Consider the following 15,386-nt stretch of genomic DNA (forward strand, 5'->3'; position numbering starts at 1 on the left):
CCGGCAAGGTGCCGGTACTCAGTAAGAAGTGCCGGTACCACATGGGTAAAAATCAGAAGTGCCGGTACTGCGTACCGGTGAGTACCGGCCCAATTCAAGCACTGAGTAGAAGTACTCAGATCTTGTACTTGAGTAAAAGTAGAAGCACACAGATCTTGTACTAGAGTAAAAGTAGAAGTACTCAGGTCTTGTACTTGAGTAAAAGTAGAAGTACTCAGATCTTGTACTTGAGTAAAAGTAATAGTCCCAGAGTGTAGGAATACTCTGTTACAGTAAAAGTCCTGCATTCAAAATGTTCCTCAAGTAAAAGTAGAAAAGTATTCTCATCAAAATATAGTGAAAGTAGCGACAGTAAAAGTAGTCATTGTGCAGATTGGTCCATTTCAGAATAATATATATGATATGTTTTATAATGATTGATCATGAAAGTGTTCTCAAAGCTGGTAAAGGTGCAGCTAGTTTGAATGACTTGTATACTGCAGGGTAGCTTGTGGATTTACTCCAGGTGGAACTAAAGTCGGAATTAACACTTGATTATATTTCACATCATTCGTCCACATCTGTAAAGTAACAAAAGGGATTACATACATGTAGTGGAGGAAAAGTACAGCATGTACCTCTCAACTGTAGTGGAGTAGAAGAACAAAGTAGCAAAACATTGAAATACTTAAATAAAGTACAAGTATCTCAAAATTGTGCCGAAGTATAGTACTTGTTGAGTTTATGAACTTAGTTACTTTACACCATGTGCAGGGTTCTTACACCTTTTCCAAAGTCAAATTCAAGCACTTTTCAAGCATTTTCAAGGTGCATTCTCAAGCTTTTCAAGCATCTTACAGCTGTTGTAAATTATATATTTATATACACATACTCAAATGATTATTTCCCTACCTCACATTAAATCAGATTATCTTTATGCTATAAACAACCAAATGTGTGTTTCGTGATAGCATTCTATATGAGGATGAAAAATTAAAGAAAAGAAAACTAAGTTTAATATTTCAAAATGAGTGACCCATCTGTACGTAGACTGGGCCTCCCATATAACCTGGCTGAGCCAATATAAAACAATCAGCCAAATAACTTTTCAATACATTATTGATTACTATTTTTTAGGTACTTTTAGGTTGGCAGTAAACACAAGTCAGAGGTAAATGGTGTACTTTTCCTCCTCTACATGTATTTAATACCTTCAGTTACTTCACAGATGTGGATGACTGATGTGAAATATAATCAAGTGTTAAATCAGACTTTAGTTCCACCTGGAGTAAATCCACAAGCTACCCTGCAGTATACAAAGTCATTCAAACTAGCTGCACCTTTACCAGCTTTGAGAACACTTTCATGATCAATCATTATAAAACATATCATATCTATTATTCTGAAATGGACCAATCTGCACAATGACTACTTTTACTGTCGCTACTTTCACTAGATTTTGATGAGAATACTTTTCTACTTTCACTTGAGGAACATTTTGAATACAGGGCTTTTACTGTAACAGAGTATTCCTACACTCTGGTACTTCTACTTTTACTCAAGTACAACATCTGAGTACTTCTACTTTTACTCAAGTACCAGATCTGAGTACTTCTACTTTCACTACAAGATCTGAGTACTTGTACTTTTACTCAAGTACAATATATGAGTACTTATTCCACCTCTGGTGGTATTAGCCTGAATTGTAGCCACAAAATCACGCAGAGCTGCATAAAAATAGACTTACAATGGTAACAAGTGGAAAATAATATTTACAAATGTGTACAATGATTTGTAGGTAATTTTGACTACTCAAGACACCTGACTTATACATATTCAAAGGAAGACTGTGTTCATTCTACAATTACATGGGATTAACACTAGCACCGCCATCGGGTCAATTTCACCCACAGCTGTTTTTTTTATTGTATGTAACTTTTTTTCAATAAAATATTAAAGTCTCCCAGTCTGCGACTTTTCCTGAAAGTGTGTTATGTAGCACCCTCTGTTGTTAAAAAATTTCAATATGAAGTCAGATTGAAGAAATCGCCCAAAAGATTGCCATTTATACCTATTTCCGCCAGCGGGTCATATTGACCCCACCCCTTTTCACGCTATTGATTTCTTGTGTAAACCATAGGTGTAAACCTATGGTGTAAACATAAACATGACGTGTTGCTATAGCAACACCCTTTGTCTCCTGGTTCCTTATAGATTGAGAGATAGATTGAGAGAGAGGGAGAGAGAGAGAGAGAGAGAGAGATATATATATATATAGATAGATATAGATAGATAGATAGATAGATAGATAGATAGATAGATAGATAGATAGATAGATAGATAGATAGATAGATAGATAGATAGATAGATAGATAGATAGATAGATAGATAGATATTGATAGTGACAGTCTGTAGTGAAGGAGCGCGCTGCGCAGCAAACAGCTGCTTGCTTTTCACCCAACAACGACAACCGCCTCACGAAACGCTATGTTGTAGTGTTAATAAACGAAACAATATAAAACAATTGCTTGTCAAAATACCAATACCACAGGACCATTTTCTTTTTTTAAGCAATATTTTTTTAGTGGCCCGAGCGGGCAAATTGAAATTACGTTATGCTGGGCGGGGGTGTCTAAATAGTGCTTCCCGGACAGCGGGCCATTTATAATGTCGAGCCCTGTATATCATATGAAAAGCTGAGAGTCCACAGATTCTATTGGTATACGTTTCATCCCTGTGCGATCAAAAGAATATTAAACTTGTTTCGGCAAATTCAGATGATAAATACATCTTTGAAGCTTGTAAAGGCATAATTACAAGCGGAGAACGGAGGAATTTAACGTCACAGCAAGCGTAACAACAGCCGGTGTTTCTTGTGAGTGTATCCCCGGTACACAAACACAATACACACAAACGCAAAAATACACAAACACACACACACTCACGAGCTTCCCCCAGACCAGTAATACAAACTCAAATGTGTCTTCGGGTCAATGTGACTGATTTCGATAGAGCAAGTCACATTTGGTTTAGGCACGAAACATACTACCAGTAGAAATACATTGCTTTTAAAATCGTTCTGTGTCGAATCAATAGATTATATTTTGTGACTATAACACAAAATGCCGTGAGACTGGGTTGAATTACAAGTGAGTGCTTCATCAATCCTCTGAACACCAAAGAATGGCGACTGTAACGCACATAACATAGGTACGCTCCTCTGAAATGATTGTCCCCTGCAATTATTATCCCTCATTCAGCTTGCTAACGTTAGCTTAAACAAACGTAACATGGAACGTTAGCCTAATCTAAAATGCTCTACTACGGCGTACCTTTCATGTGGCTCGTCAGCGCCGACTCTCCCATCGTTATTTTTTGCAAACTTTGCAGGAGGCTACTCGTGGGCTTGAACCTCGTCTTATCCATGGCTTGTATTTGTCTTCTGCTAGCCAACGCTCGTTGAAACGGCATCCTCCTGGCATACTGTCATCTATCACTTATCAGAATGCCCAGGTCACACACACCTAACAAAAACACTTGCAGGTTGCGCACATAGCGCGGGAAGGCCGGAGCGGAGCTGTTTTATGTAAAAGCGAAGCAATTAAGCTGGCTCCGACTTCTTTATTTTCTTTTAATCTAAAAAGCGAAGTAAAGCATTTACATTTTCAAGCACTTTATCCCAAATTCAAGCACCATTCCCAAAATTCAAGCACTTTCCCAACCTTGAAAACACCACGTCAAATTTCAAGCATTTTCAAGGATTTCAAGCACCCGTACGAACCCTGCATGTGGCTATAAAGATAAAAAGACTTAAGCCTTGCACAGAGGCATGAAAATACATTTTCAAAATTCTCAACAGTGCTGCCAAAATTATAAACTGACTACTACACAATTTAAAATAAATGCTTTTATATATTTCTATTAGATGTGACTCTTTGGCGTTTCTGTTATTATTAACACTGCTGCTTTAGTTTATCTGACTGCTAAAATCCACAATAAATAAATCACAATTATTCTAGTTATTTTTACCTCCCGTATGGCTTTCAACCAACCAGCTTTGATGGTGTTGTTACCTCACTAACTGTAAGCTTGTCACATACAGTCTATGGTCACTCAGAGTAACCTACTGTTAATTTAGCTGCTGGAGAAGAAAGATCAGGGGGGGAGGGGGGGAGAGAGCTGTGGTTGATGGGCCATTAGTTGTGTAAATACACAGCTGAGAGCTGCCGTTTCATTCAGACTGTTTAAAAAACTGTAACAACGGACTATTTTTCTTAGCGGATGCATGTCAATTTAAATCAATACATACAACTATTTTTTAAATCAATAAAAACATTTTCTAAATCGATAAAAGCATTTAAATTAATATTGGGAGTCATGTCGTTACTTTGTTGAGAATGTGGCCGTGTAATAAGCGGGATAATTTGCAGCGACTTGTTCCTTATGGGGAAAATAACACCCTTCATCCAGATGAGGATCCCTCCGCTACACTTTGGGATCCTGATCGACCGACGAAGCTCCATTAAAATATACATATTTTTGGTGAATTACTGAGTTTAGGCACGTTAATAACCTTTTAATGAAGTTGAATACAGTATATTCATATGTGTCAGTGATTTCATGTCAATTCGGCGAACATAAACATAAATGATCGTGGTGAAGATGATGATTAAATTAGGATTAAAAATCGAGAGCCGGGCTGCATTTCCTCCCGTTCGTTTTTTTCGAATAACAAAATTATTTTGTTAAATAACAACATGGTGATGTTTTGTAAATGATTACATGTCTCTTATTTAGCACAGAGTATGATATCCGTGACATATGGATCTTAACAAAGTTCCGCTGTACATCCAGCGTACTGTATCTGACTTTATTTCACATGAGCTCCAGTGTGGAAACCCACTGCACCCCCTGGTGGATCAATGATCCATTGCAGCTGGCTTCATTATAATTACATTTATCTATCACGGGGGCGGTCTCAAGTCAAGCTGGAGGTTTTCCCTTGAGCGAGGGCAGATCACGTACCAATCACGGCCCTCGCGTTTCAAACTGTATGAAATGAATCACTTCATCTGTACATTAGAAAAATGTAAAGAAAAACATAAGCACATACTGTAAATTGTGAGTATATACAGAGTGCAATTATCGCAATGCAAACTGCATTTGGGGAAGATTCAGGCAGTTCAGGAAGGAAAAAACACAATATCCTTTCCCGTCACACCCCTGGACATTGACCCATCCTGTCTGAACATGTCGGCTTTCACAACAGTAAGTCAACCCGATCTGGAAATTGAAATTGCCGACATAGCTGATAAAAACATTTGGGTGTCCAAGTCCAAAAGCCTGAAAGCAGATCTGGAAGATGTCGCCCGTCAGAAGGCTGAACTGCTCAATAGCACAAATGGAGCAATATTGTTGACCTCCCCAAACGCAACAAACTTGTGTTTGAAACATGGAATGCCATTCCCAACACTTATTTGAACATGAAGAAGTATGCTTTTGTAGTATTGTCCACCTTCGGGTCAACCTACTCCTACGAGCAGATTTTCTCAAGCATGAACTACATGAACTACAAGTCCAAAAATCGCTCCCGACCTGCAGATGACAGCCTGCAGTGTAAAGATCAAATTCACATCTTACAGCCCCGATATAGAAAATATCTGCAGCGATATTCAGATACAGAAATCACTGGTAAGACTTCTATCATTTATTAGGCTATATTATTTTGAAAATATTATTTATTTAAGTCCCTGAGCTGAGGTTGCTGTGTTTATGTTTAGGTGCGGCGGTTAATTGCTGCAGCTGCAACGTGTTGGAGGAATAAAACCGAAGAGAAAGACAGCTGACGATCTTCAGTTATAATGAAATCCAAACTGGCCCGTTGCTTATGTTTACTCTTTTTAGGGTGCAGCTATATGTTTTATTTATTTCAAAGTGGGCACATTTTAATGATTTATTTTTCTTCAAATGTGCAGAGGGCGCCCCAAGTGCTGTGTTTAATTTATTAAGTAGGCCTACAGGTACCAGTGTATTCTTTTTTATTCTCTTAAGAGTTCTTTGTTTATTATTAGAGGTGAAGAAATACCAATAACATGCGAACACTTATAATGTTATAATAAATGCAACAAACTGTAGTTTTTATCTATGGTATAACAATATAACTTTATAAGCTATCAAGCTATAAAATATGTTTTGTGGCTCTAGACAAAGAGTCGGCAAAATGACTCCTTTGGTCGTAAAGGTTGCAGACCCCTGCCCTATAGGGGGATCTATAAAGGTCCACCTTAATCTTTTATAAAATAGGATGCACTGCTGCATTACTTATTCACGCCTTGCTGAGCAAGTTAGCTAGCTAGCAGTCCACCCTCTCATCTAGATATAACCTCTTTTAGGTCCAAAAAACAAGACGAATTGCTCAGGTAGTCATGTCTACAGCATAGACACGTAGATAAAAGTGTCAGCTATTATATAACATGTCATGGAATGTAATGCAGACTAAAGGCAGGGGTACCTCAGACTCCAATGTTCCCTGTTCGTTTTAAACCGGTATCTTAAAGGTCCCATGTCATGCTTTTCCGGTTATTACCCGTCCCCTTGTGTGTTATGTAGCTTTTTCTGCATGTAAACGGTCTGCAGAGTCACAAACCCTCAAAGTACACCCTGTAGCGAGTAAAACTCTAACACAGAAAAGACCTGTCTATGCTGCCCCAGAACGCCTCGTTGGAGATTTCTCTCTTTCCATTGTTTGCTTCCTGGGTTCTGTGACGTGTGAACACCCAAATCAACAACAAATGACCGGATGGCCCAAATGGACCAAAGCCACGGAGCACCTCACAAACCAGGATCCCTTGGCTAACTAACAGGGAGTCCCCATTGACTTGCATGGAGCTCCCTGGTTGGTAATAGAGGAGTTGGGATTGCAGAGAAATGCTCTCTGCAGACCCATGCTCACAGCGTTATAAACCTTTTTCTTACTAAATATCAAGCCACACTTATTGTTTTTACTTCGGCTGTGAGTGTTATTGTGTGCTCAGGATGAGTTTCGCTTGTTCTCGCTGTATCGCCGACCCAGAAACCTGTCTGCTCTTCGCAGCAGCTCGCAGCAGCAACGAGCCTCGCAACGTCCCGACAAATCAGAGCACACTGGGCTCACATGGAGGGGAGGGCAGGAGCTCCAACAAGCCGTTTAGGACAGAGAGTGAATACACATACTATACAGAGATGCTGTATGAGAAACCAATGTGAGTTTGGAAAATTGCACAATATAAATCTATTCTAGTAAACCTCAACAATGGAAATATGATCAGTAGAAATGGCCATGACATGGAACCTTTACAAATCACCGAACTTTGTCGAAATGCAAAATTGAATCAGTGAAATACACCACAGGCTTTTCAAGATGATGTCATAAGGTAGTTATTTCTCAAAACAAAAAAGGACTTTGCCATCTGACAATAACAATAACTAATGTTCTTCCATAAATAGGATGATAGGATACTAATATGTGGTTTCCAGAAATAGCTGGTTATACATGTATTGAGATTGGTATGGATAGGCTAACTCCATTTGATATTATTTTGTCCTGTAATCCCATGATTACGACATGATCAGGCCATTTTGCATCTGGGTATGAATTATACTTTATATTATTATATATTATTATAAAAACATGATTACATTATGACAACACTCCCTGCAGATATGTGTGTGTTTGCTCACATTGACTCTAATACACACACACTGAGTTTGCACAGCGCTGCTCACCAGACAACAACCTGTTAGACAGTACGGACACACACACAGAGAACACAGCTTCTTCACACACCGCGAACCTGCGCTTACACCCCCGCCACAGCCCCTCACTGCGGGTTACTCGGGAACCTCGGTGGAGCCCAGGGCTGTAGCCTTAGCTCCCATACCGCTGCGGGGAATCGGGAAGCGGTGCGGGCTTAATCTGCCGTCTGCTTCACGAACCAGTTCACTCCCTCAGAACATTTCACCATCTGTGAACACATGCAGGTCTTACCGGCCCCCTCCTCTTCAGAGAGATGTTCTTCCACAGCAGGAGATGGAGCTGGTGCAGGAATCCCATGTTCCACCTATGCTTCAGGCTGTCGTTAAATGGACCAAATCAGCATAACGGTGCCGAAGGGGGCTTATGACTGTTTTAAAGAACCGGGGGATTTCTATCCCGTTCACTCGCCTTCCATCCGAACCTGGAATGGTGCTCGCATGTGTGGCTTTTTAAAGATACTAAGCGGTTAGAAGAAATGTTTCATTAGCTAGTGGCGGCCTCTAAAGGTGCTTCGCGTTCCGCCTGTCATCCTCCGGAGCAGGAAACAAGTGGACACAGCCTGACGTGAAGTTACTGCAGTCAGGAAAAGGCCACTTCCGCCCTGGCCCTAAAAAATAAAATCAGTTTGGTGTCAGTTTTAGTGTAATCGCCTTAAAGGAAGCCGTTGTGACAGTGATCATAGCATGCCTTTAAAAGTAACGTGCAGTGGTGGATGTAACGAAGAACATTACTCAAGTAGGCTACTGTAGTGAAGTATGATTTTGACATAGCCTACTTATATTTTAGCTTCCAATTGAGCTTGGTTATACTTGTGCACCACTACATTTTTGAGGCAAAAAAGTACCTAAAACTCCAACACTCAAAGTTACTTTTTACATACAAACCCAGATGATGACGCTGTTATGACATAACTAATCCAGGCTACTAAGTATTTAAAAAATATATATGTGGTTTAAGATTGACAAACTCCAACATTAAAATGACATGACATGTAGCTATTGGTTGGTGATAAAAGCTGAATTATATCGTTATAAGAGAAAAGCCTAATTATATGTTTGACGATACATTTACTGTAACTGTACATCTACTCAAGGAACATTTTCCATTCAGGACTTTTACTTGTAATGCAGTAGGCTATTATAAGATCGTTATATTTTAACTTCTACTCAAGTAAAGGATGTTAGTAGCCTACTTCTTCCACCTCTGGTGACCAGTCTAAGCCCCCCGATGGAGCTACTATCAGAAATGTTTGAACAGACTATAGTGTTTGTATTTATTATTTTTACTGTTTTCACTTTTTCTATATTAAGTACAGTGTTTGCTCTGTTTGATACTGAAATCACTCCTTCACACCTCTTTACATAGACAACAGACCAGATTAAATATAGATCACTGCTTTTCATTTCGTTGGCACAGAATGCACTCATTTTTATTTCAAAAATAATGAAGAGTTCTCTCAATCAAATCCAACCACCACTTTTGCAGTAATTTTTGCTCATTTATACACACCATTGTAATGTTATTTACTTTGCATTCAAAACGATAAAAAACATTTTTATATTGGACTACAATTAGCTGCACTTTGTATACATCTTCAACACATTTTCTCGGAAGCATAAACTTTTGATTGGGATCTTAAACATATTTTCATTGCTTGATGAACAAGAAAGACTTGCAGGTGGTAAGAGCCATTGGGGAATTATTTCCGTCATGGCCGCACAGCAACAGATGTCCTTCTTGATGAATGCTGTGGATGTCTGGTCATACTGTATCTGTAGTAGAGATCTATGGGAGCACAACGATTATTGGAGGGTTAATACCGAAACAATGTTGTGTATTTCTACATATGTTGCTGTCCTGTAGAAAGAAAGGTGAAAACGTTATTGTTCTGGTTTGGATTATGACTGGAATAAGTTTTGTTTCATTATGTACACTTGGAGGGACTCTATGCAATTATTATAATGGTCAAAGCTTTAAGTTACTAAAGTAAAACGTCTGTCAGAGGATGGATTCTTATTTATAATATAAGATTGCCCAAGGTCCTAACCTAAAAAGTTGAGGGGCCCCACTGGGCTTAACTTGGAAAGTGTCACCAAAAGAGACACAATACATCCATAAAAAAGATGTAGCGCCAAAAAGAGAACCAAAATGATCACACGAGAAAGAACACCAAATGGCTGAACAGAAATGGCTAAAAAAACTGTTTGTGGTAGTGTGATGTTTTTTAACGTAATTTCTTAGCACTGAGGGCCTTTAACATGTACACACATGGATCTGTTATAATCTGTTCATGGAGTCATAAAAGGTGAGCAAGGTTGTTAATGATGTCAATATAATTACATTTCCTCTAGCCTAAACAAAATAAAACGATTCTACAGAGCAACCAGAAGTCCAAAATGATGATCATAATGCTGTATATATTAAGCTGTTATTTTACAAGTATTGCACATTTGCAAATAAGTAAAGAAAAAAAAAAAAAAGTGTATTCTGTGGGTGAGAAACTAGAATGGTAAATGGGCTTTGTTTATTTAGTGCTTCATCCAATATTCGTGAACCCCTAAGGATGTAACGATATACTCAACTCACGATTCGATACGATTCACGATTTTAAATTGACGATAAGGTTTTCTCACGATTTTTATTTTTATTTTTAACAGAATGAGCTGCGGACAAATTATGACAAAAAATATATTTCTGTAAAAATCCCTTAAAATATATATAAATAAAGTACAGCTTGAAATGTATGCTGATCATTCAAGAGACTCTATGGAGAGCTGTAGCTCTCAACACTCTCAAGTGACAATTTCATTAAAAAACATAAACAGTATTTGCTTTTATAAGGTAATGAACAGTTTAATCTCCACTGTACATCCGGGTCTCTGATTTGATTTAGTTCCAATAAATCGTAATATTGTAACCTTTTTTTTGAAGGGGGGCCACAGGGGGGTCCCTGGTCAGTGTTACGGGGGCATCGGCCCCTGTTAGAAGTCATCATTCACCCATTGACACCTCATTCATACAAAGCAGTGTGCCAAATCTTGAGGAAGCTAACATTCACACACCGTTGGCCATGCCATCAGGAGCATCTTGGGGTAACATCTCACAGCCACAGCTGCCACACACAAGGAGAATGAAAAACCCAATATGTTCCCCACTCATGTCTTTTTATATAATTTAACAATTTTTTTATCTCCAAATGATCAACTGTTGATTATTATATACATTTAGCTGAGTCATGGTGCTGAATTCAGGCAGCAAGGACCCATATGCAGGCATGAAGCAGTCAAGTTATTTGATCAGATCTACAGTAACTGCGCCACTAAATCATGTGCTGGAAGTAATAACTGACGAGGGTCTGCCATGGGGCAGCCGCAAGGAATTGTGTGACGGCATTATCATCTGTCATTAGGTAAAGGATGCTTTTATCTTTGCTAAAGTAGATAAGAAGCATTGACGCACATTTCCTATAGCATATTAATATAATTTAAAGGAATCTTACTATGGCTGCCACTTAGATACTTCTGGGGTTATTCCACTCCTTTATGAACCTTTCTAAGTAAGATAAAACATTCAAATGCCACAATGTCATAAGGCGGGCAAAGGTCAAATGTGTGAAGGCAGTCCAAACAGTCAAAGTTATCCAAAAAAGACGACTTACTGTCATAAGTCCGAGGACAAGTTAGAGCCAGGCAGCCAGGCAACAGGGTTCAAGGAAACGGAAAACCGACAGGTAACAGAACACAAAAGTATGAGGCCATACTGTGGGCAATCCCTACAGGAGTAACTTGGGTTGAAGTTCATTTGTGCTCTGGTTTGAAGATCAACGCACTTTCCCACTGAGCAACAGCCTCCCTTAGTAACTCAGCAGCGCCCTCTGTTATTGGATCCTGAACTTCCTGATGGGCAGATCCCAGGCAGTGCGGGTGGAAAATATCACATCCTCCACCCTGATCCTCAACACAGGGCTCAGCACTCTCCTTACTCCCTGTTCACACACGAGTGCGTGGCCACACACAGCTCCAACACCATTGTGAAGTTTGCTGACGACACGACCGTCATCAGGACGGAGCTGCCATCCATGAAGGACCTCTACTCCCAGCGGCTCAGGATTGTCAAAGACCCCCATCAACCCAGCAACAAACTGTTCTGTCTGCTGTCGTCTGGCAGGCGGTACCGCAGCATCCGGACTAAAACCACCAGACTCAGGGACAGTTTCATACCATAGGCCTAAAGCAGGCGTGGCCAACCCGTGGCTCTCAAGCCGCATTCGGCTCTTTGTCCAGTCTCATGCGGCTCCTCAGTTCATATCGAATTGTATTTGTGTTTGGTTATGTGTGTGTGTTTGTTTGGTTATGTGTGTGTGTGTGTGTGTGGTGTCAGTATGAGAGCATGACAGCACATCTTATTTTGATTGTAAACAAACTGAAACTGTTCCAGACACACCTTCAAAAGGGAGGAGTAGTGCATTTCCCCTCTCTTCTAAAAGCAAGCGGAAAATCCACCTGCGCCACCCTGAAAAACAGCCTGATATGCAGCATTGGTTGAAAACCTGCAAAAAAACGTTGCGACCCAGTTCCATGGTCTACGGCTGAAAAGGCCACATATTACGTTCCTCATGGACCCTTTTGGTGCTGAGACGGACTGTTTGAAAGCTGCGCTTGTCACAGATGAGGCAGCAGCCGAATTAGAAATGATTGAACTTTTTGAAGAAGACCGATTTAATCCTTATCTGAGGGAAGGGACCATTCTGAAAAACTGTGCAAATGGAAAAATATTCAAATGTCAAACGGGCTGCGCTCAATCTACTATCGATGTTTGGGTCAACATACGTCAACATACTATGTGAGTCTGTGTTTTCTACCCTGAAACACGTGAAATCCAAGCATCGATCTGTTCCGACTGACACACGTGAAATAATTGCTTCGAGTGGCCACAACGGAATACAAGCCATATCTGAAATGGATTGTTCAAGGCAAGGAATGCCAGAAGTCTCACTAAGTTCAAAGAAGCAACTTGCATAGTACGATAAAAACATATTGTTTGTGTGTGTGTGAGAATGTGCACACAATGTTAATTGTTGATAATAACTGGCCTCTTGTCTTAAAGGTCCCATGTTATGCTTTTCCGGTTATTACCCTTGTGTGTTATGAAGGTTTTTATGCATGTAAACAGCCTGCAAGGTCACAAACCCTCAAAGTACACCCTGTAGCGAGTACAACTCTAACACAGAAAATACCCTGTCCATGTCTGTGCGGGTGCTGGTGGAGCCTCGCCGATGGGGGTGCTGCAGCCCCCTCAGAGCCCCTCATTTAAAATCAGTCATTAAAAAGCAAAGATAATAAAATAAACATTAAAAGAAAAAATAAATGGATAAAAGTAACAGTGCAGTGTAAGATATGAATACCTCAATTAAAAGCATCAGCAAAAAGAAAAGTCTTCAGCCTGGATTTAAAGTAGTCAGAGTTGCAGCGGACCTGCAGGTTTCTGGGAGTTTGTTCCAGATATTTGGAGCATAATAACTGAACGCTGCTTTACCATAATAATAATAATAATAATAATAACTTGAATTTATATAGCGCCTTTCATAACCTCAAGGTCGCTTTACAAAGAAACATACAAGGACAAGACATAAAACATAAAAAAAAAAAACATAAACATGAAACAGGGGGCAGAAATGGAAGTGTAAGTGGGGGGGGAGTGAGTTATTGTTGGAAGGCGATGTTGAGCAAATGAGTTTTAAGGGTTGATTTGAAGATGTTGAGAGAAGGGGCGTTGCGGATTTCTGCAGGGAGGGAGTTCCAGAGGGTGGGGGCAGCGACACTGAAGGCACGGTCCCCGAAGGTGCGGAGGCGTGAATGGGGAATGGAGAGCAGGCCAGAGTACTATGTTTAGTTCTGACTCTGGGGACAGAAAGCTGACCATTCCCTGAAGACCTGAGAGATCTGGATGGTTCATAATTTAGCAGGAGGTCAGAAATGTATTTTGAGCCTAAACCATTCAAAGCTTTATAAACCAGCAGCAGTATTTTGAAATCTATTCTTTGACACACAGGAAGCCAGGGTAAAGATTTCAGAACAGAAGTGATGTGATCCACTTTCTTAGTGTTAGTGAGGACTCGAGCAGCAGCGTTCTGAATCAGCTGCAGCTTTCTAATAGATGTTTTAGTGAGACCTGTGAAGACACCATTACACTAGTCCAGTCTACTGAAGATAAAAGCATGGAGGAAAAAAATAGGTGAGTGAGGGAGCAGACTGTGACATCCTCTCACTCTCAGCCCAGCTCTTCCTCTTCCTCTTGCTCTTGCTTCCATGTTGGCTTCCATTCTTGCTGTAAGAAAGTACTCACCTGTGGATCTTTCCATAGTGCTAACATCCTGATTGATGAGCCAACAATTATGCTATCAGGTGTTTGGTCAGGTGGAACGTGTTTCTTGATCATTGGTCCATGTGTGAGGCATTTTGAATATCAGTGCTTTAAACCTGCCAACACGTGACTTTATGTCAGATTCCTGTGTCTTATGTGGAGAAACGTGTGCACTGGTTTGCAAAAAATGTCATGTTGATTTGCAAATTGTGTGAAAAGCTGAAAACGTGTTTAGAGTTTTGAGATTTGAGCCGATGTTTTGCTCTTTGAGTGTCAGTTAAAATAATTGTGCTTGATGTAGAATTTTAGTGTGTTAGCAATCGAGAAAAACTGTAAATATAAAATAAAAAACAGATTACAAGTAGTCGAATATTAATAGATATGGATACATAGAATAACAAAATATCTCAACTTTATTCAGAATTTAAATCATAAACGCTACAAATATGTTTCATTTACAGTTTTTCTCGATTGCTAACACACTAAAATTATGCATAAAGCACAATTATTTTAACTGACACTCAAAGAGCAAAACATCGGCTCAAATCTCCAAAACTCTAAACACGTTTTCAGCTTTTCACTCAATTTGCAAATTAACATGGCACTTTTTGCAAACCACTGCACACATTTCTCCACGTAAGACACAGGCATTTCCATGAATTCACGTGTTAGCTGGTTTAAAACACTGATATTCAAAATGCCACATGGACCAATGATCAAGAAACATGTTCCACCTGACAGCATAATTGTTGGCTCATTAATCAGGATGTTAGCACTATAAAAAGACCACAGGTGAGTGAATGAATGAATGTTTATTTATATAGCCCAATATCACAAATGTTACATTTGTCTCAGTGGACTTCACAGTTTGTACAGAATATCAGTATGACAATACGACACCCTCTGTCCTTAGACCCTCACATCGTACAAGGAAAAACTTCCAGAGAAAACCCAGTTTAAAGGGAAAAATGGGAGAAACCTCAGGGAGAGCAACAGAGGAGGGATCCCTCTCCCAGGACGGACAGACGTGCAATAGATGCCGTGAGTACTTTCTTACAGCAACAATGGAAGCCAACATGGAAGCAAGAGGAAGAGGAAGAGGAAGAGCTGTGCTGAGAGTGAGAGGAGGAGGAAGAGGTGGGTGAGAGTGAGAGGAGGAAGAATGAGAGGTAGAGGTAGAGGTGGAGGGAAAGGACGTGGACAAAGAAGAATACTCTCTAATGAAATGAAATGTTAACAACCATGGTTT

General features: G+C 39.8%; 3 protein-coding genes across 5 annotated transcripts in view; all 3 read right to left on the minus strand.

Annotated features, from left to right (window-relative positions):
- Positions 1–3,746, minus strand: part of LOC307044375 (uncharacterized protein) — a 41,962-nt gene extending 38,216 nt beyond the window's left edge. For both annotated transcript variants that reach the window (XR_013809615.1, XM_079689547.1), the window contains exon 1: positions 3,312–3,746. Coding sequence is in view for 1 of the 2 variants with exons in the window: in XM_079689547.1 (XP_079545673.1) it covers positions 3,312–3,450 (139 nt within the window). In the remaining variant the exon portion in view is untranslated. The remainder of the gene's footprint in view (positions 1–3,311) is intronic.
- The window catches only part of abca2 (ATP-binding cassette, sub-family A (ABC1), member 2), a 422,430-nt gene extending 414,098 nt beyond the window's left edge, over positions 1–8,332 (minus strand). The window contains 1 exon segment of the mRNA XM_079689553.1: positions 8,006–8,332. Coding sequence (XP_079545679.1) covers positions 8,006–8,071 — 66 coding nt within the window. The 5' untranslated portion in view covers positions 8,072–8,332.
- An 853-nt stretch (positions 8,333–9,185) lies between these two features.
- The window catches only part of npdc1b (neural proliferation, differentiation and control, 1b), a 120,126-nt gene continuing 113,925 nt past the window's right edge, over positions 9,186–15,386 (minus strand). For both annotated transcript variants that reach the window (XM_079689548.1, XM_079689549.1), the window contains exon 10: positions 9,186–9,559. In XM_079689548.1, coding sequence (XP_079545674.1) covers positions 9,346–9,559 — 214 coding nt within the window. In that variant the 3' untranslated portion in view covers positions 9,186–9,345. The remainder of the gene's footprint in view (positions 9,560–15,386) is intronic.

Source organism: Notothenia rossii (assembly GCF_949606895.1).
Source record: "Notothenia rossii genome assembly, chromosome: 6".
Taxonomy (NCBI): Eukaryota; Metazoa; Chordata; class Actinopteri; order Perciformes; family Nototheniidae; genus Notothenia; species Notothenia rossii.